We start from the raw sequence: 21050 nt of genomic DNA, 5'->3' as shown, positions 1-21050 counted from the left end.
CCCCCCCGTCACCATTTTGTTGAGTACTTAATGTGGTCTTAAACACAGTGGTGAATTTAATATCTTTATTTTTTTTATACTGTTAATGATTTTTATTCCTCAAAGAATGATTTCTAGTCACTTTAAAAAAACAACAACAAACAAAACCAGAATATTTGCCACTCTATTTCTCAGTGGACAGTGTATTGTTCTTTATAACAGAACATAGTAAGCCATACAGTATAGGGATACAGGGAAGGCAGGAGTGAACAGTAATGGTGTTTATCCTGAAAAGTAAGCAGATGTTTGCATCCTAAGTACCTTACTTGTTTGCTGGAAGCACTTTACAGATAAGAGCTGTGGAGTTGACTAGAACTGTGCTCCATACATAGTTGGCTGATTTTTTTAAGAAAGCATCATGACGCCTTTATTCTAAGACAAATAAGCATATTGCTATAGGTGGTAGAGTTGATTATGTCTGGTAGGGACCCTCAATTGGGGGGTCTGTAAACTTAAATAGAGAAGAACACCCATTTTTTTCCCGAGGAGTCATTGGTGGATCTGCACTGGTGGAATGTGGACCCTTTTGGTGAGCATTGCTGTGCAGCTTGCTGAGGAGTAGGTCAGGAGTTCAAGGTGGACTCGAACCACCAGCCTTTGGGTTTGTAGAATTTTAGGAAATGTGTGTCATAATGTTTTAGAGCATTGATTTGTTTTGTAAACCTAAATCAGGAAATCAAAGAATAGTTGGGAGATTTTGTTTTTAAGGCCAATTACAACAGATTTTCATGAATCATTGATGACACACTATTTTTAGCTCTGCCAGTATTCCTGCTATTATAGTTGTTACTTAAAATGTCAGACATTGGAATACATCTTTTCAGGTTAATAAGCAATTAATATGCTCTCAAAACCAAAATACCTCATCTAGAAAAGATTTACATAGATGATGTGAGAGAAATAAAATTAATTCTGTTTTCTGCCTATAACATGCACACAAAAGGTTTATTTATATTTGATTCCTATTTTTCTTGGTTAATTCACAAGCTCATTTCTTTAATTCATATTAGTGTTAACTCATCAAGGCAAGGGAAGCATACTCGAGTTGATGGCTAAACACTAAAGCAAAGTGTACTGAAAAGGACATGACATTGTTTTAGAATGTAGCACATCTTGATGCTTATTCAGACACTAGCATTGACTCTTTGGATGCCATTGGACTTGTGCATAAATAACAGATTTCCTTTCCTCTGGCTTGTTGAGTAGAAAAGATAGTAATCAATCACAGTATGATTTGCTTTAATCAAGATGATAAACAACAAGAATATAAGCGTAGGCCTTAGAGTACTGGAAATGGAACAATCAGAACGCAAGAGGATGTTGACGCATCTTTATAGAAGTAACTAATGTCACTGAACAGTTTGTACTGAAGCTGTCTAGTTAGAATCCGACTGCTGTGTACCCTTTCACTAAAAACTTGTTGTTGGATACCATCAAGTTGAGCACAACTCATAGAGACCCTATGTACTGTGGCTCTGAATCCCGTCCTATTCTGGGCCCTCTTTACACTTCCTGACACACTAGAGCCCATTGTGGCAGTCACCCTGTCAGTCCATCTGGCTGAAGGTCTTCCTCTCCTTCGCTGACCCTCCACCCTTCCCAGCATCATGTCCCTCTTTAAGGATTAGTGCCTTCTAGCAACATGCCCAAAGTATGTGAGGTAAAGCCTGATCATCCTTGCCTCCAGAGAGTACTCTGGCTGCACCCTCTCCAAGACATATTTTGTTCTTTTGGACCATGGGATGTCTGATGCTCTTATTCAATACCACAGAGGCATCAGTTCTGTCCAGCTCTCAGATGCATATCAAGTGTTTGGAAAAACATAAACTAAAAATTATAAAAATATGATTTAAGAAAAAAAGTTGAGTTTTGAGCAGGCTTATAATCTTTTTTAAAAAATTCTTTTATTATTATAATTTTAATGAAAATTTACAGAGACTGTATTTCCATTCATTCATTGTTGCACATTTCTCCCTGCCCACCCCAGTCCCACCCCCAATACACTCCTCTCTTTGAATAGTAAAAGAAAAATTCTTTCATTGTTTTATAATCCCCCTCCTCCCAGGTCCACTCTACTATGCAGCCTTCGCTCTGAACTTCTGTTACAACAATAATACCCAAGCACATATCTCTTTTAAACAGTTCTCTCCCTCATCTGCTTCAGTGCTCTTCTAATTTTTTTTTTTTTTAATATGGAACGCTTCACGAATTTGCGTGTCATCCTTGCGTAGGGGCCATGCTAATCTTCTCTGTATCGTTCCAATTTTAGTATATGTGCTGCCGAAGCGAGCACTCGTCTAATCTTTTTTAAGAATTTGGGGAAATTTGTGTTACCTGGTCACATTTCAGAATCACTCATCTGTTCTTCCTTGGTCTTCTCTTGGTGACACAGTATGATACATAGTGGGCTGCTCACGGAAGCATCAGCTGTTTCAATCCACAACTGCTCTGTAGGAAGAAGATAAGGTGGTCTGCTCCCATTAAGATTTGTAGACCATAGTCTTGTTATAGGAATGGATCTAACGTAGTCTACAATGTTCTGTATCTTTGTTTAATGGTACTTTAATAAGTTGGATGTATCATCTAAGGTACAACATTTGTCTCTCCTTGTTTGAAACAAGAGAGAAGAAAAGCAAAGAGATACCAAAACAATTAGAAAAAAAATTAATATGTGAATCTCAATAGACATTTCAGAAGGGATTAATAAAGACGGGTTATAAGATGAGCATAGTATATCTACATATCTTTCTTTCATTGCCTTTAACTCAGAACTGACTCATGGCAGACCTGCTAATGGGTTTACAGAGCGTCTCAATCTCAGGAGAGGGGATTGCGTGCTTTTCTCCCATGGAGCACCTGTACAATTTTAGCCTCTCACCTTAAGGCTGGGAGCACAATTCTCTACCTACCTGGCCACCAGGGGGGAGGGAGTTTGTGTGAGAGAGAGAGAGACAGACAGACCAGGAAACTCCTATAGTTAATAAAAATGGAGTGCATTTTGTTAACAGGATAAAGCACACAGTGAACCTCCTGCTCAGTCTCTCTGAGCTTTCATACTCTCATCAGCATTATAGAAATAGTATCATCTAGGTGTCAGCCTTATATACCATCAAGTTGGAACTGACACATAGCTGACCCTCCAGCAGGTCTTTAGAGGCAGTAGAGCACATAGGAGGAGATTGACTATCTTTCTCCACAGAGCAGCTGGGGGATTTGAACCACATACACTGCCAAACCAACCTGATCACTAAGCCAGTAGTTATAAAAATTAGGATAATATGTCATTGTTACCTAAATGATAAAATCTGACTTGTTTATGAAGAGATATTTTTATTATCACTTATGTCTACAAGGTACAAAGTGTCTCATTCTTCCTGAGTAATTAACATGGGAAATGAAGACCCTGACTCTGAGAAACTGGCAAGGAATTTGCTTTGCTTTGCTGGACTTTGCATTGTCCAAGAAGAACTCCCCCTCTTTCCTCTCTCCAGCAGGGTAACACCAGGAAAGCATCATAGCTTATCTTCATAGAAGAAAACACCTAGCACAAGCTTCTCATGTCTTAAAAAATACAAGCTGTCTTCTCATTTTCATTGCAAATTTTGACAGGTTTAAAATCTGTACAGAACTAAGAGTCCATTCTATTATTTTAACTTTTTAATTCAGTAATAAGCCATTTATTGATTTCTTTTATTCCCAACTTGCTGTCTTGATTTTGAAATTAAAATCCAGGGAAACTAAATATACTGATGATATATAAGAAGGAATTTAAGAAATTCAGTATCTAGGCAACATTCCTGCTTCACTAGTAGAGTTTAATACAATTTAAGTGTTCATAAATATTCATCATGTTGTTAGGTGCCATCAAGTCAACTCTAACTCATAGTGATCCTGTGTACAATAAAACTGTTTCCTCTCTTGGAATTAATTAGTGTACTGAAAGATGGTAGTTATATAATTCCTACTCCTATTCTAGGCCCTTCAGTTCTAGATGTAGTCTGTCCATTTGTTTGTTGAATATAATTATGAAGAAATATTAATAATTATTAGAAACCATGATTATGCAATTTAAAAGGTGTTCTGGTGGTCTACTGAGTTGCTGTACCAAAAAGAATTGGCTCACACCAAACTATTTCAGGAAGTAGTATATGAACAAGAGCCAATGGTGATAAAGATGATTAAGCAATACTTTGAAAGCATTGGCAAAAAAGTATGGCTCCAGGAAGTGGTTAGATACTAATTGACTTGTTTCAGTTAACAGATACAGCCCTAGATGTATTCAACAGTCTATGCCAGAAAATTTGGAGGACAGCTCTCTGGCTAACTGATTGGAAGAGATCCATAATTGTGCCATTGCCGAAAAAGGTGATCTAACAGAATGTGGAAATTACCGGGAAATATCATAAATATCACACGCAAGCATAATATTGATGAAGATCACCTGAAAACAGCTTCACCAGTACACTGATAAAGAGCTGCCTGAAGTTCAGGCTGGATAGAAGAGGCAGTGGCGTCAAGGACATCATTGTTAATGTCAGAATCCTTGCTGAAGGCAAAGAATAACAGAAAATGTTTATTTGAGCTTTGTTGAAAATGTTTATTTGAGCTTTGTTGACTGTGTAGATCATGACAAATAATGGGCAACATTGAGAAGAATGGGAATCTTAGAAAACTTAATTGTGCTCATGTGAAACCTATAACCTGTATCAGGAGATTGTTGTGCTAACAGAGCAAGGAAAATTAAAATTAGGAAAAATTAGGTTTAAAATTAGGAAAGCTGTGCATCAGGGTTGTATTCTTTGTAGATACCTAGTCAATCTGTATACTGAGCAGATAATTCAAGAAGGTAATCTCTTTGAGGAAGAACATTATATCAGAATTCATCAACAATTTGTGTTATGCAGATGACAAAGCAACCTTTACTTGCTGAAAGTGAAGGACACTTGAACATTTGCCTCAGAAGAGTGAAGATTACAGCCTTTAATATGGGTCCTATCTCAACATCAGGGAAACAAAGGCACCATCATGATAGATGGAGAGAAGATTAAAATTGTCGACAATTTCATCTTACTTGGATCCCCAGTCAACACTTTTGGGACCAGCAGTCAGGAGACAAAGAGATGTATTGCATTGGGAAAGTCAAGTGTCAGGGACCTCTCCTGATTACAGGAAGCAGTGATGTCAGTTTTGAAAACTAAGGTGTGCCTGATTAAGGCCATGGTCTTTTCTTTCAATCATTTGCTATGAATATTTTGAAAGTTAGACATTGAATAAGAATGACAGAATGAAAATCAATGCCTTTGAACTGTGTGTGGTGCTGGAGAAGAGTACTGAATATCCCACAGACTGCCAAAAGAACAAACATGCCTTAGTGTTCTTTGGAGGCAGAGATGACACAGCTTTGTGTCACACACTTTGGGCATGTTAATAGGAGAGGCCAGTCCTTGGAAAGAGACATCATGTGAAAATGTGGAGGGTCAGTGAAAGAGAGGCAGACCCTGCGCGGGGTGGGTTGGCACAGTGACTGTAGCAGTGAGCTCAAGTGAGTCAAGGACGATGAGCATGGCACCGGGTAGGACAGGCTTCATGTGTGTTGTTCCAAGGATCACTATGAGTTGTACATGACTCTGTGGCATTTAACAACAACAGATGAGTAAAAAGAGTTGCATTGCCAACCTAAATGTAGACGTTTTAAACTGGGGGAAAAAACCTTAATCTTTTCCTGTACAGTTTACAGCCTCTGAAAACTCTCCAACTGCAAGGTAATGACTGACTTTAATTTTTGTTATTTTAAGGAGAATATTTCTTTGCAGTGTAAAAAAATAAGTCCATAAATACTGTGTGGGTTGGAAAAATTTAACTACAAGTAAAAATACAAAATCTACAAAGTAAAATATTAATACTTTTTAAAAAAATAATGTTAAGAAGAAACCTTTCCCATTTCTAAGATATAAATTGACTCTTCAAAATTCTAATTTCTAAGTGATATTTTAGGACAAGAATTTGAAGTTGGAGGAGAGCAGTGAGAGAAGCATGTTCTGTTAGAGCAAAAATAGACATGCTTTATATAAATTCTTATTGTTTATACATAAGGCATCAGTATATGAGAGTTATGCACAATAAACATGCCTTATTTGGTAGGTGTGTATTGATCCGAAAAGATCTAAGTTAACTTATTAGTGAGAAAAGCGACAAATTGTTTACGATACCAGTAACTAGCATTTGTGTATTTTATACCCAGGTTTAAATAACAAAATAAGAGTCAGTGTCTTTTAAAATCAAATGAAAATGAATACAAACAAAAAACATCCTACTAGGAAAGCGTCTCAGCCTTTGGTGATGAAGGAGGAAGTTCAAATTGCTCTAAAGGAATTGGCAAAAAACAAGGCTCCAGGAGTTGACGGCATACCGATTAACATATTTCAACAGACACACACTGCCCTGGATGTGCTCACCAAGTTGTGCCAAGAAATCTGTAGAACAGCCAGCTGGCCCACTGACTGGAAAAGATCGATATTTGTTCCCATTCCAAAGAAAGGTGACCCAACAGAGTGCAGAAATTATCAAAATTGCATTGGGAAAGTCAGCTGCGAGGGACCTCTCAAGAGTACTGAAGTGCAACGACATCAGGCTGGAGACTAAGGTGTGCCTGATTCAGGCTATAGTCTTTGCAGTTACATGCTATGCATTGGAGAGTTGCACAGTGAAAAGGGCTTATAGAAGGAGAATTGATGCCTTTGAGTTGTGGTGCTGGAGAAGAGTGTTGAATATACCACGGACTGCTAGGAGAACAAACAGGTTTGACCTAGAGAGGGTGAAGCCAGAATGCTCCTTGGAGTCAAGGATTCTGAAGCTTCATCTGACATACTTTGGGCATGTTGCAAGGAGGGATTGGTCCTTGGAGAGGGTCATCATGTTTGGCAGAGTGGAGGGGCGGCGAAGGAGAGGAAGACCTTTGATGAGATGGATCAATTCTGTGACTGGAGCAGTGGGAATTAAGTGTGTTTGAGATGGCTAGGTTGGCACAGGATAGAACAGTGTTTAGAGCTCTTGTACACAGGGTTGCTATGAGTCCCAAACGACTCTATGGCACATAAGAACAACAACTAGGAAAGCATAGTTGGTTCTTATTCTCATGGAAGATCTCTTAGGGAAGTAGAGCAATGTTGAATCAAACATGTTTCAACCCAGTTTAACAGGAGCAGGATGAGGGTGTAATCGCAGTTAGGATTGGGCCAAGTAATAGAATGCTTTTACTAATTTTCTGGAAATGGAATTTTCAAATTTTTAAATTTGTTTTGTCATTTTTAAAAATTAACAGGTGGCTATCATCCAGTAAAGATTGGAGACCTCTTCAATGGCCGATACCATGTTATTAGGAAGCTAGGATGGGGACACTTCTCCACAGTCTGGCTATGCTGGGATATGCAGTAAGTTCTTTGTAATGTGCCTCAGCTCCTATTTCCTAAGACAGTTTACTGGGAATTTTGACTTGCGCCCAAGGAAAGTGCTTTTAACACTAGCCTGCCCCAGCTAAGTGGCCTTCTTTTTGTCTGTCTTCTCTGATATTTAAAAATATTAACTTTGTTTTAGAAACTTATTTGTTGAAGTTGCTTTATTTTGGGGTCATTTTGCTTTTCTAAGAATTCATCTGGATCAGGGAATCTTTCAGACATGGAATAATGAATATAAAATAAATTACTAGTTCTTTAAAGCAGTAAGATATGACATTTTAAGAGCCAAGATCCATATTAAGTAGTACATCTTTGCATCACACTTCTATATAGTACATTTATCTGCATGAGCTGAAAGAAAACTATTCATTACAAGAGGTTGTCTTGTCTCTGGACCTATTAGTTAATTGGCTCCATGGTTTGAAAAGTACTTCCTTTTTTTTTAATGTACTTTTGTAAGTTATATGCTACTTACATAAACTAGTATTATGCAATTTTCCAACATTGGATAGAGCTGATTATTAGAATTACCAGTTCTGCTGGTAAGATAAAATATAAAAAAATTTTTTTTTAAAGGGGAAAAAGATTTGTTGCAATGAAAGTTGTAAAAAGTGCCCAGCATTATACAGAGACGGCCTTGGATGAAATAAAATTGCTCAAATGTGTAAGTACAGAATTTCTTCTCAATTTCTCCTCTTCCCCCCAATATTAAATTTGAACTTATTCTCATAAGGTCAAACATTAATTTTTTTAAAAATTAACATTACTTTTCTTAAAACTTAATTTGATCGAAACAATAGAAGAAATTCTTTTCAGGCTTCAGTCTTCTGCTCTTGCATTTCACCCCCTTTTTTTGCACAGGTTCGAGAAAGTGATCCCAGTGACCCAAATAAAGACATGGTGGTTCAACTAATTGATGACTTCAAGATTTCAGGCATGAACGGCATACGTATCCTTTGTGATTGTTTAAAAGATGCTTTAGTCTTTTTGTACTTCCAACACTTCTGTAAACTGTTGTACTCTGTACTGTCCTTTTCAAGACCTTCATGATTGAAACACAATTAGAAAAGACAGTGCCTCTGGAATGTTCTTTCCATATATGTTCTTAGTGTTTTCTCAAAGATAGTCCATCATATCTTAGGCAAGGTGGTATCTTCATTTCTATGATTGTAGAATATTGAAGTATTAAATTACTCAGAGCCATATGATTGATGACTGGCTGGCATGTCATCTGGCTTCTTTGCATTTTTTGATCGAATTAGGAACATACCTAATACTGTTATATTTGACCTTCTCAAGCTCCAGAATGCAAAGGACAAGCTCTTCCCTCCTCCTAATTTCCAAAGAGAATTACAGTGTCTACGTCTACGCGGTTATGATCCCCAAGTGGAAGTTTTTCTGCCTCAGACTTCAGGGTACTAGAAAGCACCAGATTGCCCTCCTGCCTCCTTAGCCTAAAGGTTAATTCTGCAGACTGCTGAGAGCTTCTCTCCTACCTCTTAATAGATAAGAGAGAGATTTGGTGGGGTTTTCCCCTAAACGAGCCTGTTTGTTTAAGGGCAGACCAGTGGCCCCCAGCCCCACCTCAGACCTACAGGAGCAGTTTCTTAGGACTGTTCCTTTGGGGAAACCCACCTCATGTATAGAAACATTGAGGATTTTGTTTTGTATTAATTTTATATAGTAATCATTTTATTCTTCAGTAAGATCCTAGGGAACCATCATAATCTAGATTTGTCAATACTTTGAGAATACAGGTTTTATTTTAGGAAGAACCTTTAAAATATCCATGAATAGGTTTGCAGTGTATACATTCTTTTATAATGTAAATGTTTGGATTATTTTTGTTAAAATAATAGTTGCTTTAATGATCTGGTGTATCGTGTTATGATGATTGAAAGTATTAAGTTTTAAAAAAGATAAAGATATTAAATTGACTGACCCCTTTGATGCTAAAAGCTTCCAAGGATGAACAAAGTATTCCCAAGAGTTTCATAGCCATTTAAAATGTGTTTGACATATTTGTATGATGAACTGTAGAGAGTGTCATAGTTCTTAAAGGGTTATTGTTTGACTCAAATTTATATATTTTTTTTTAATTATTTTTGTGTGTGTGTACCGTCAAATCAGATCTGACTGGTACAGGAGGAGATTGCCCCTCCTTCCCCGGCAGAGCATCTGGTGGATTCGAACCGTGCACCTCTGGGATTGTAGTTGCAGCTTCTTGCCACTAGGAAATTTATATTTTTAATGCTCAGTTCTTGAGATTTTATTATTATGGATTGATCTTAATGTTAACTCTTAAATTGTAATTACACATTCTTAAAAGATATATAAGCTATTAAGAGGTTTTGCTAGTTCTTCTTTGTCTTTGTTAAATATATATTTTATCAGGCAAATACAAATTCAGTGCAGCACAGATACTTAATCCAAATCAATAAAGTACACTTAAGACACTGGAGTTATTTATGTCAATCTTGCTCATTTTCATCAAGCCTAACTAGGTAGAGGGGAATATGCTGAAACAAGAAAGAACACAATTTACTATGGGATTTAGTCATTTCACTGCCCTCCTTGGACTGTGTAACTTAGATGGAGTCTTTAAGCTTGCTAAGCTTTACTATCCTTGTTTCCACACTGGGGATAATTATTTCTTAAATTTAATAGATGTACTATATGTCATAAAAATGTGGCATATAGTAAGCACTTGGTAAATGTTGATTGTTGTAATTTAGATGAGAAATGACCAGTGACCACTCAAGTATTACTTATACTATTGCTATTGGGTTTTATAAAGTGTGGTTTTTATTTCCTTTGCATTTCAACATAGTAGTGCTTTCAGCAGTTCTATCACTTTAGTAAATGGATCCTTAACCTTGTCTCAGATGTCTGCATGGTATTTGAAGTGCTTGGTCATCATCTCCTCAAGGGGATCATCAAGTCCAACTACCAAGGTCTCCCAGTTCGTTGTGTAAAGAGTATCATTCGTCAGGTGAGGCTAACGGGGGTGGGGAACACCCTCCTCAACACCCAGCTGATCCTTTCAACTTTAATTTGAATAGATTTGTTTATTAATTGGTAGGTAACATTTTGATCTCTCAATATTGACTTAATAATATGGTAATCTGTCCTGTAAAGGGCAAAAAAACATAATTGCTGATTTGTTTATTAATTGGTAGGTAACATTTTGATCTCTCAATATTGACTTAATGATATGGTAATCTGTGCTGTAAAGGGCAAAAAACGTAATTGCTATCTTTTGGCATTTTGATTTAAGCTATAATGTTTGATTTAAGCTATAATGTTTGATTTAAGCTATAATGTTTGATTTAAGCTATAATGTTTCATTATTTGAGCAATACTAATTCTGTGATATATATATTGCTTATTTCCTTAGAAAATAATGCAGAAGAATTGGATACTTATTTATTTACTAGTTTTGTCTTTGGAAAGAGGGTAAATTAAAGATGACTTTAGAAATGTTTATGCAAAATAGAAAGTATTGTATTAGTTTTGTCCTTTGTTCTTTCACTTTGCCAAAATAAAATCAGTCCGCTCTAGGGATTGATTGAACTGGGAATGATGCGCTAGTAAACTAGTATGACTGTATGCTTCTTGGAAAGTCTCCTTCTATTTCTAAATGTTTAGCCGTTTTCATCTTTTGTATGGTTTACACTAGTCTGATTTCCACATATTTTCTATGGCCTAAATTACCAACGTTGAGATACAGTTTATTCTGGATTACGCATTTTGTTTTATGAATAGTTACTGTGAATAATTCTGCAGAGAGGTGACAGACCAGAGACATTGATTGATTTGCTTGAGGAAAGAGTTTTATGTAAAGTTTAAGGTAAACCTGCCCAAACAGTCCAGGCTAGATAAACAGGAGAGAGAATGAATCACAGTTAAACAGTTCAGGAGATGGGTACCTACAAAGAACCTTCCTGACATGTGTTTGCACACATCCACATGATAAGCTGTTAACCCCTCCTTATATAAATTAGAACTTTAAATTCATGTGCTACATTGCTAAGTGAATTAGAATGTTGATAACTTTTAGTTGTATGTTTATCACTTCTGTTATCTTTGTTGCCTTGTAGTACAGATTGGGTGCCTGTCTTCTGAGTTTATTAGTTGAATAGTAAAGTTGAGGACAGAAGAGCCCCTGAATTGACTGGCACATTAAGAACCTGTACTTTTCGTACATAATAGTATGAAAGCATGCCTAGTATAGAGACATCCAGCCATATTCTACATAGTGTCCTGATTGTCCAGTTGACTATACACTACTGGTCTCTTATGATAATAGTTCCGAAATCCTCTTCAGAGGATGAGATGTACCAAACATAGTAGCTTTCTTAGACATTCCACATGTATCTCATGTCTCCTGTATGCAAAGCAGTTGTACTGACAAGTGTGTAATAGTATTGCATATATAGCCTTTTATATATATATATATATATAATCATGATAAACACCTGTTATTGGTTGTACAGTTTGTATACTTCCAGAAAGTTTATAACAGTGTATGCTTTGATTCATAGGCAACAGCATCCATTCTTGTATATCATGTGTCTCTTAAAGTGTTACACCATTAACTTATTTCATTTTCTCTCTAAAATACTGCCTTGAAAAGCTTCATAGCATGAAATACGGCAAAATTATTGTTAATGACAGCAGCATGAGACAAAAGATGTAGAAATGAAACAGGTGATTAAGCAACATTAAGGTGGAAAAAAATCAGTAAAAGATATTTATTATGATTCAGGTATGTCAACAAAATCAAAGACCTAATTCTCCAATATGTTGCTAGATTAGTCCAACTGATAGCTACCAGGGTATTGAAAATTCAAGAAAGACCTAGATCAGATATGCAAAAGCTTGCTAATGACGTGGATTAGGATCAAACACAAAAGCAGTTCTTTCCCCACACATTGCCAATCGCATCAAGGCACAAAGCTTGTTTGAAATAAAAGATAAACAGAAGCAGGACCAGACGATGATGGGATTTTTCATAATGTCTACATCATATAGCATCTTCAGATAACTTACCGTGGATAGTCAGCAGCATGTGACTGTGTTTGTGATGAACTCAGTGACTTTTGTTTGATTTGTTTCTCTTGGATAATAGTTTTTTTATTCATTATTATATTGTAGACTATAAAATCAAATGAAACAAAATTTCCTTCTTGTATGTCGGGGAAAATTATAATGGTTTTTGGAGTCATTCTATTCCCAAATAATACTAAGTATTTGTAGTTATGTATGGCAACTTTAAACTCTTTAAAATGTTCAAAGGAATTCCTCTAACAATAAAGGTCAGAAGACATTCTCTAAAAATAAATACTGAGAAATAACAGATTACTTAATAACTTTACAAAGAGTAAATCTTAGAAACACTAGCTTCTTTGGCTGACAATTCACACAGGTTCTGTGCCTCACTCACTGGAACCTGTACTTAGACATTGTTCCCATAGGTGACTGACTGTCCCCACTATGTGCTTTTTTTTTTTTAAATTTTATCCTTCTGTCTTAGCAGTATAAATAGGTGAATTACCAGATGAACCACCTGACCTATATTTGTCTTACATTCCAAAGAGTCAAAACAAAATCTAATCTTCCTAGCAGGTATAGTCCTTAAATTGAAAGAAGAAAGCCTTGGAGTTTAATGGAACGTTAATACATACTTGCTGAACGAGCAGATAATCTAGTGACTGTGTTTTCCTCCTATAATCTAATGTTTCTTGTTCTTTGGAGACTGAGAGGGGAAACTTTCACAGGATTTTATTGGCTCAAAATAATTTCAAGGTGAAATTCTGTCTCCATGTCTTTTCAACCTGTATGCAGAACAGATTATCTGGGAGGCTGGGCTCTATGAGGAGAAATGTGGAGTCAGGATTGGTGGAAGATCTATTAACAATCTGTGTTATGCCGATGACTCAATGCTACTTGCTGAAACTGAGCAGGACCTGAACCACTTGCTGCAGAGGGTCTTGGACTGCAGCCTTCAATATAGATTGAGGCTTAATGTCAAGGAGACAAAGATTGTCACCACTGTACCACTTGGCAGCATCAGGATGGATGGTGAAGAGATTGAGATTGTTCACAGCTTTAGTTTACTTGGCTCCACAGTCAACACTCTCGGCACCAATAGCCAGGAAATAAAAAGACGTATTGGGATGGGAAAGTCTGCTGTTAGGGACCTCTCCAAAGTCCTGAAGAGCAATGGTGTCTCTCTGGAGACTAAGGTGCGTCTGATACAGGCCGTGGTCTTTGTTATCACATGTTATGCATCAGAGAGTTGGACCATGACGTAAGGAGGATAGAAGGAGAATTGATGCCTTTGAACTGTGGTGCTGGAGAAGAGTATTGAGAGTATCATGCACTGCTAGGAAAACAAACAGATTCGTCCTGGAAAGGGTCGAACTGGGCGGCTTCTTGGAGGCAAGGATTCTGAGGCTCCGTCTAACATACTTTGGACATGTGAGGAGGGACTGGTCCTTTGAGAAGGACATAATGCTTGGTAGGGTGGAGGAACAGCGCAGGAGGGGAAGGCCATCTGTGAGGTGGACTGATTCAGTGACTGGGGTAATCGGGATGGGTGTATCGGAGATGGTGCAATTGCCACAGGACGGAGCGGAGTTTAGGGCTGTTGTACATAGGGTTGCTATGAGTTGCAAGCGACTCAACACCACATAACAACAACAGTTAGTTCTTGTGTGCTTGGTAATAGAAGCCCTTGGGTATTGTTGGATTTTTAAAATGTGGACCAATTTTGTGTTTCCTTGGGAAAAATACTACCATGGAATTCTGAGAACTTTGGATGAAAAGCACTGTTTAAGAAGTTACTTATTCCACATAATGCCTAAATTTCCTTTTATTCCCTCTGACTCAGCCTGGGGTTTAGTACCTAAGACTTTTTAGGTAGCACTGTTAGGGTTTCTGAAGCATAGTGTTCTTCTGTTCCCCGTCGTGCCTCCTGAGGACCTGTCCGGGGAGCTGAGTTTGATGTCTCACGGAGCTAGGGCTAAGAGCCTTTAAGCAGAAGAAGGTTTACTGGTGGAATAGAGATGCTTCCTGCTATTTACTGTGGCAATGCTTTGAAAGACTTGGCCAAGCAGGGCAGAGGCCATGGGCCAGAGAGATCCCTTCCTTTCTACATGGCTGAGGGGAGAATGCCCTGCCAAAGAACTGTCTTCTAAATCTTTCTGGTTGGTCTTGAATTTGTAAGCTATCACTTCTCTGATAAACCTCATGGTTGTGAGTATTGTTTGTTCTTTGTGGCCATTGTGAGAAATTTTTAAACATAGAGGAAGCGCTAGTGGACTGGTGGTAAGAAGCTGCACTGCAGTCCAGAAGACACATGGTTTAAATCCACCAACTGCTCCATGGGAGAAGGATGGACAGTCTCCCCCTCTGCAATTAAGTGCTTCTGAAAACCCGTTGGAGCATAAGCTATGGGTCAGTTCCGACTTGACAGTACTCAGCAACAACGGAGGAGTAAAGAGTACCGTGGGAGGGAAATTGTTGATGTTGAGATTGGTAGAAAGGTTGGAGGGTGGAAGGAGACATGTTTGACCTCTGCCTAGTAGCAATCAACTGTGGCCTGTTACTATAGGTAATGATTCTATCTCTGCCTCTGAAGTTAGAGGTCAGTGGCTGCTTCTGCGTTGCTTTTCCAGTCCCTTATTAACAAACCTACACCAGTAGATCATTGACAGACCACGACAGGATGGGCCAACTTTCCTAATGCTCTTTGACTCTATCATGCTCCTTCTGCTTTGGTAGTATTCATGTTTCCGTTACCTCAGTGGCTCTGTCACTTGTGCTTCACGGGCATCCAGACCTTGGTCTCTGCTGTGCAGAGCTTTTCTCATGAACTTTCTGTGTCCAGTGCCTCTGCCTTATTTCAGGTCCTCATCGCCTCCCGTGCCTTTTCAGGAGCTTGTCTCTTCTCCTCCTGCTTCCAGTCCAATCTGTTCCAGTTCTTTTTTGCTGGGTTTTTTTGTTTGTTTGTTTTGTTTTTCATTTTACAAGGTGATGCACTGTGATTAAGAGCTTGATATTCAAACTCAGACTATGTGTTAGCTGACATACTTGGACTAAACTACATCTTTAAGCCACAATTTCATTATGTAATAAGAATAATAATGGCACTTTCATCAGTGCAAGAATAGATTATTGTAAAGATGTAAAGAGATTGATGCACTACTTTTAGGAGCTTTTGTGGGTTTTTTGGTGTTGTTGGTTTTTATTGGTTTTTTTTTTTAGTACTGATGTGATGGACACAATATTTTGGACACTGCTCTTAGACCTATCTTGAATATTTGAATTCTCTGAATTTTCACAATAGGCCTGTGAAACAGACTGTATTGTTTTCACTTCCATGGGAGAATTAAGTTACTAAATATAACTTTACCTTATTGCTTCACTTTCATTTTTCTTTTTAATCAGCCTCATTGTGGTCAATTATTATTTTGCCCAGTTTTCATTTCTAACATGGAAAAATGGTGGTGTCTGTAGTGGCTTTTTTGGGCAGGACATCATGTTTACACGAAATTAGACAGCACAGGTGATAGATATCTGTGCCACTCCTTTTTTTTTTTTTAATTTTTTTTAATTTTGTACGTGGGTACCATCAAATCAGATCTGACTGGTACAGGAGATTACCCCTCCTACAGCAGATTATCTGGTGGATTTGGAATATGTACCTCTGGGATTACAGTACAGCTTCTTGCCACTAGGACCACTCATAGGCACCTTGGAAGACAGGCCTGGTGGTCTGAGGCCACAGCTCCTGTGGAACAGTTTTGTTCTGCACCCTGGGGTTACCATGAATCCTGATACCTGGACACAATCTTGAAATCTATTTAACTGTTATGTGTAACTTGAGTGCAATCTGGTGTTCTCCTTTTTAAAACTTCGTCGTTTCATTCATTGCTCTTTCACAGAAACCTTGTAATGGCGTGTAACTGGTTGGTATTAGTCAAATGAAGCTTGCTAGGGGCAAGGCTGTGATTTTGTAATGGTACTATAATGCTTGAAAAACTAATGTGAACCCCTGCTTTTTCTGTTACCATTATTGTAACTGGTATTTCTTATACTTGGGTCTGTGATTCTTAGTGTTGTGTGTGTATTAGCTCTGTATTCCTTGTGCCTCCCTGTGAATCCACATGTTACTATGGCCACACATGTTATTAGAGCTGGTGAACAGAAGGGCCCTGCCTGGGCCTGCAGCTCCTGGGATGAACCAGAATTGGAATCCATACTCTTAACTGTGAAGTATTGTGTGAACTACCACATGGAGAGATTTGATAGCATTTTAAATTCTAGCCAGTCTTTCTGCAATGTGTACATTTATGACTACTGGTATCCTTATGCCTTAATAATAGAGCTGGCAGTTAGTCTTTGAAAAGCATTAGATTCTATGAAAGAGGTAACTTTTACTGTAAATGGGATCTTTGAACTTAATGCTTTTCCAAACTAATGGTTTTACGTGATGGGGATGGCATGAGGGCAGCCTGCCAGTTAGCCATGATTACTTTTAGTGCACATTCAGCCTTTATTTACTATTTTCATTTTATCAGTGATTTTGGTTACCTCTTAATTCATTACAGTCAGTTCAGTATTGTTCAATGTTTAGACTAGCAAGACTATTAGTACTAATACTAATCACTATTAGAACTAGTTAATATTTTTCTATTTCTAGATTTGTCAGTCCTTCTGGACCTATGATTTGTGCTTACTTGGAATTTTCTGCCTCAGAAAGTCTAGTCCTTAGCTCAGAAATATGGTGAAATGGTTCCTGTGTCACCCAATTTTCCAGCTCACTGTCCTGTGTCACCTAACGGCTGACTACAGTGGCATCGTCTTTCTCCCTGGCTGCATTCAGAACAGCTGCTGGCTGGCTCTTCTCATGACTTTTCCTGATAGTGTAAGTTGGAACAGGAAGCTGTTGTTTGCAGCCAGGTGGTGTGGGCACTGCTCACTGAAATTTTTTGTCCAAGTGGTGCCTTGTTCTGTGCTGTTATTCTAACAGGTGTTTCCTGTGCTTCTCCATTCAGCTTTTATGTCAGGTTTTTAAAGCCTTTCGTTCATGGTATTTACCTCATATCTGCTTCATTCAGTAGGAGGAGAAATCCAGTGGGAGCTTGAGCTTTTCTGGTAGGAAATTCATCTGCCTCGACTTGAGCAGGGTCCTCTGGTGCTTTCCTGAACGCCCACTAGTAATTAATATATAAATTAAGTCCTCCTGCGCAGGCTAGCCTCATCTCCTCTGCCAGCCCATCTGGCTCTCCCTCTGTGCTTCGTTACCAAGGTGTTACCCACAGAAGAATAGGCATCAGAATCTCATCTCACTGTGTCCTTTGTTCAGGCATGGGAGGAAGAAGTCCCCACATTGGGCCAGTGGTAGTCCATGATTTAGAGAGCCACTCATTCTGGTTTTTCTCGCATTTTGGATATCTTAGGGAAGTTTAGCTCTTGTGGACTGGGAACAGGGTCAGGAGATGACCTTTCAGAGACATTTCCTTCTGTCCTCACAATTATAGGGCCTATTTTGAGTAAGTTGTGATGGACAAAACCAACTTCATGCTGACAGTTAATAACCATTCCTGACAGCCATGTATGTGTATATCTGTCCATGTGGTTTGTAATGACTGCTCTTTTAGAGTAGATTGCTAGAACTTTCTTTGGATTTTAGAGGCTGCAGGTCTATACCAGAATGCTCACTTTTTTCCTGCAGAATTGCTGGGGGGTTTTCCAACATGTACCCACTCTGTTACCAGGACACCTTAACATCAGTAATAGGTGCTACCTTCTATGTGTCATGGTCTGTAGAGAGAAACCTTGCACATTGTTTTGACTGCCAGACCATATTTATTAATAGATTGCTTTGTATTCGGGGAAGAAAGAGGAATGGATTTGCCCCAGTCTCCCTCTCTGTGTCTCATTCTCCTTGTCATTGCTCTTTGTCATTCTTCTTGACCTTCTGTTTGGTATAAGTTGCCCAGAAGGAAATTGCCCATTATTCCAGTTGTTCTTGAATTGATAATAACTACAGCCTTTCCTGGGTGTGTCAGAGTCTAATTGTGCTCCATAGAGTTTGGGATTTTTTTCACCCTATAGGATTTTTAAGGACTGATTTTGTGGTAGATTGCCAGCCCTTTATTCCACAGCACCTCTGGGTAGACTCAGACCTTTCATTTAGCCACTGAGCACATTAACTGCACTCTCTGGGAACTCTTCTCTATGCCTAGTTGGTGCCTCAACTAGGATTGAGCACTGCTAACACTGGCCTGTATTCCTCCTTGACTCTGCACTGCTGCTGCTGAAATAGAAGTCTCATTTCACATGGCGAATACTGCCATATGCCCCTGAATGTATGCTATGAAGGCCTCTTTGAGGGGGTACTAGACAGCAGTGTCCCTGGCCTGCTGTCCTGAGATTGAGTGCAGCCTTCTGGTGTCTGCAGGCTCGTGGCAGCCAACAGCTCTCTGCTGCCTCCTGCTGCTGAGGCTGAGGAGAGTAAAGAATGCTTTCTGACAGATAAAGGCAACAGAGAGTGAAATCTGTGAACATAACTTTTTAACGATCTCAGACTTTCAAGGGGCACTCTATTCTTGACTATGACACTTTATTCTTTGGTTTGGGTGGGTTTTGGGGTGTTGTTTTTTTTTTTTAATATTGCAGTTGTAGATTAACTCATACTGTTGCTGGTCGGTGTTGATTTTGAGATTTTAATACTTTAAAATCTACTGGTTGAGAATAGTGATGTTGTTTTTGTTTTTTTTTAAAAAAGGAATGTATTTTTCTTATCTCTGGTTAAAGGGAATGCATGATTTCCCCCATCTTTTAAAGTAGTCTACCTTCTCACCTCCCCCTCCCCCTTGGAACAGCTACGCATAATGCTGGTCCAAGTTGCTCTTTGTAATAACCATATTGTCCATGTGTCCGTTCTTGCCCCTGACCGTTTACCGTATTCATTGTGTGCATATTTATTTCTGTTCTGTCTCCCCTCTGCACTTTCCCCAATCATCCTCCCCCACTCACCCTCGTATTTCCCAATATTGGGGTTTTGCAGTATTTGTCTTTTTTTGTGACTGAGTTAATTCACTCAGCATAATGACTTCTGGATTTGCCCATGTTGTGTAGTATGTCACAAATTCTTCACTATTCTTTAGTGCTGCGTAATATCACAGTCACTTGTTATGCATCAGAGTTGAGCAGTGACCAAGGAGGATAGAAGGAGAATTGTGGTGCTGGAGAAGAGTATTGAGAATATGATGGACTGCTAAGAAAACAAACAAATTCATCCTGGAAATGGTTAAAACGGGTGGCTCTTTGGAGACAAAGATTCTGAGGCTCCGTCTAACATACTTTGGACATGTTGTGAGGAGAGACTGGTCCTTGGAAAAGGACATAATGCTTGGGAGGGTGGAGGGACAACGCAGGACGGGAAGGCCCTCTATGAGGTGGATTGATTCAGTGACTGGGGTAATTGGGATGGGTTTGTTGGAGGCAGTGCGATTGGCACAGGACAGAGCAGAGTTTAGGGCTGTTGTACATAGGGTCGCTATGAATCACAAGCGACTTGACGGCACATAACAACAACACAACAACAATATCCCGGTGTGTGAATGTACCAATTTCTCTGTTCAAGTAAAAATCTGTGCTTCACTTGTCCTAGTTTCTCACTTTTATTTCAATTGCCAGAAATTCTTTAGTATTTCACTAAATTATGTCTGCTGTGTCCATCAATTTTTTTCTTTTTTATACCCATCAGTTTTTTATGCTGGTCCCTTTACTTCTTCACATCCTCTGCCTTGTGAGACACTTGTAAACACTATGATGGAAGAAACTTTTTTATTTCTGTTGGTCAGATGCCTAGAATAATAGCTATTATAGATACTTGGTCAATGAATATGATGCTTCTTTAGGCAGAATATATTTAAATGAGAATAGGGATGGGCTTTACCTTGTTATTCTTTTAAAATTGCTGTTTCATTCCACTTTCTAATATTTCTTGTTCCAAAATTTGTTTAGCAGATCCTCAAGATAAAAAGAAGCATTGGATGTTTTCAGGGAACTTCTCAGTGTTAGACAATACTATGTGTTCTTCTGTTGCCTTTTTTACACTTCTTGGTCTGTCTGTGCACCAACTGCCTAAATGACTTAAAAAAAGAAATAATGATGGTTATTAAATTTTAATACTCATTGAACATACATGGTAATATGACTTGTAGTTTTAAAATTATTTTTTATCTGTATGAAGAATTTTAGTCCAGTATACAGAATTCTAGGAAAGCATTGACATTGTATTTATTATGTCTCAGGTGTTCTGTAAGTTGTTTTATTTTGCTTTTTTTTTTAAAAATGTAACTACATGATACTTCTGTTATGTTTTAGTACATTGTTGTATGTTGTCTGGATACTTTTAATATTTTCTTTCTATTTAAGGTAATTTTTTTCCCCTGAAGTATTAAAAATGTATGTATTTATGCCAAATGAGATGATCCTTGATCTTAATAACAGATTGGCTCTTAAAATAAAAAATAT

General features: G+C 38.3%; 1 protein-coding gene across 1 annotated transcript in view; it reads left to right on the top strand.

Annotated features, from left to right (window-relative positions):
* The window catches only part of SRPK2 (SRSF protein kinase 2), a 131811-nt gene that overhangs the window by 80042 nt on the left and 30719 nt on the right, over positions 1–21050 (top strand). Inside the window, exons 3-6 of the mRNA XM_006882616.1 lie at positions 7361–7469; positions 8070–8157; positions 8355–8442; positions 10379–10485. Coding sequence (XP_006882678.1) covers positions 7361–7469; positions 8070–8157; positions 8355–8442; positions 10379–10485 — 392 coding nt within the window. The remainder of the gene's footprint in view (positions 1–7360; positions 7470–8069; positions 8158–8354; positions 8443–10378; positions 10486–21050) is intronic.

Source organism: Elephantulus edwardii, unplaced genomic scaffold (genome assembly GCF_000299155.1).
Source record: "Elephantulus edwardii isolate Elephantulus edwardi_28Jun2011 unplaced genomic scaffold, EleEdw1.0 scaffold00022, whole genome shotgun sequence".
NCBI lineage: Eukaryota > Metazoa > Chordata > Mammalia > Macroscelidea > Macroscelididae > Elephantulus > Elephantulus edwardii.
The sequence above is the reverse complement of the archived record's forward strand: the minus strand, read 5'-3'. Positions and strand labels throughout refer to the sequence as shown.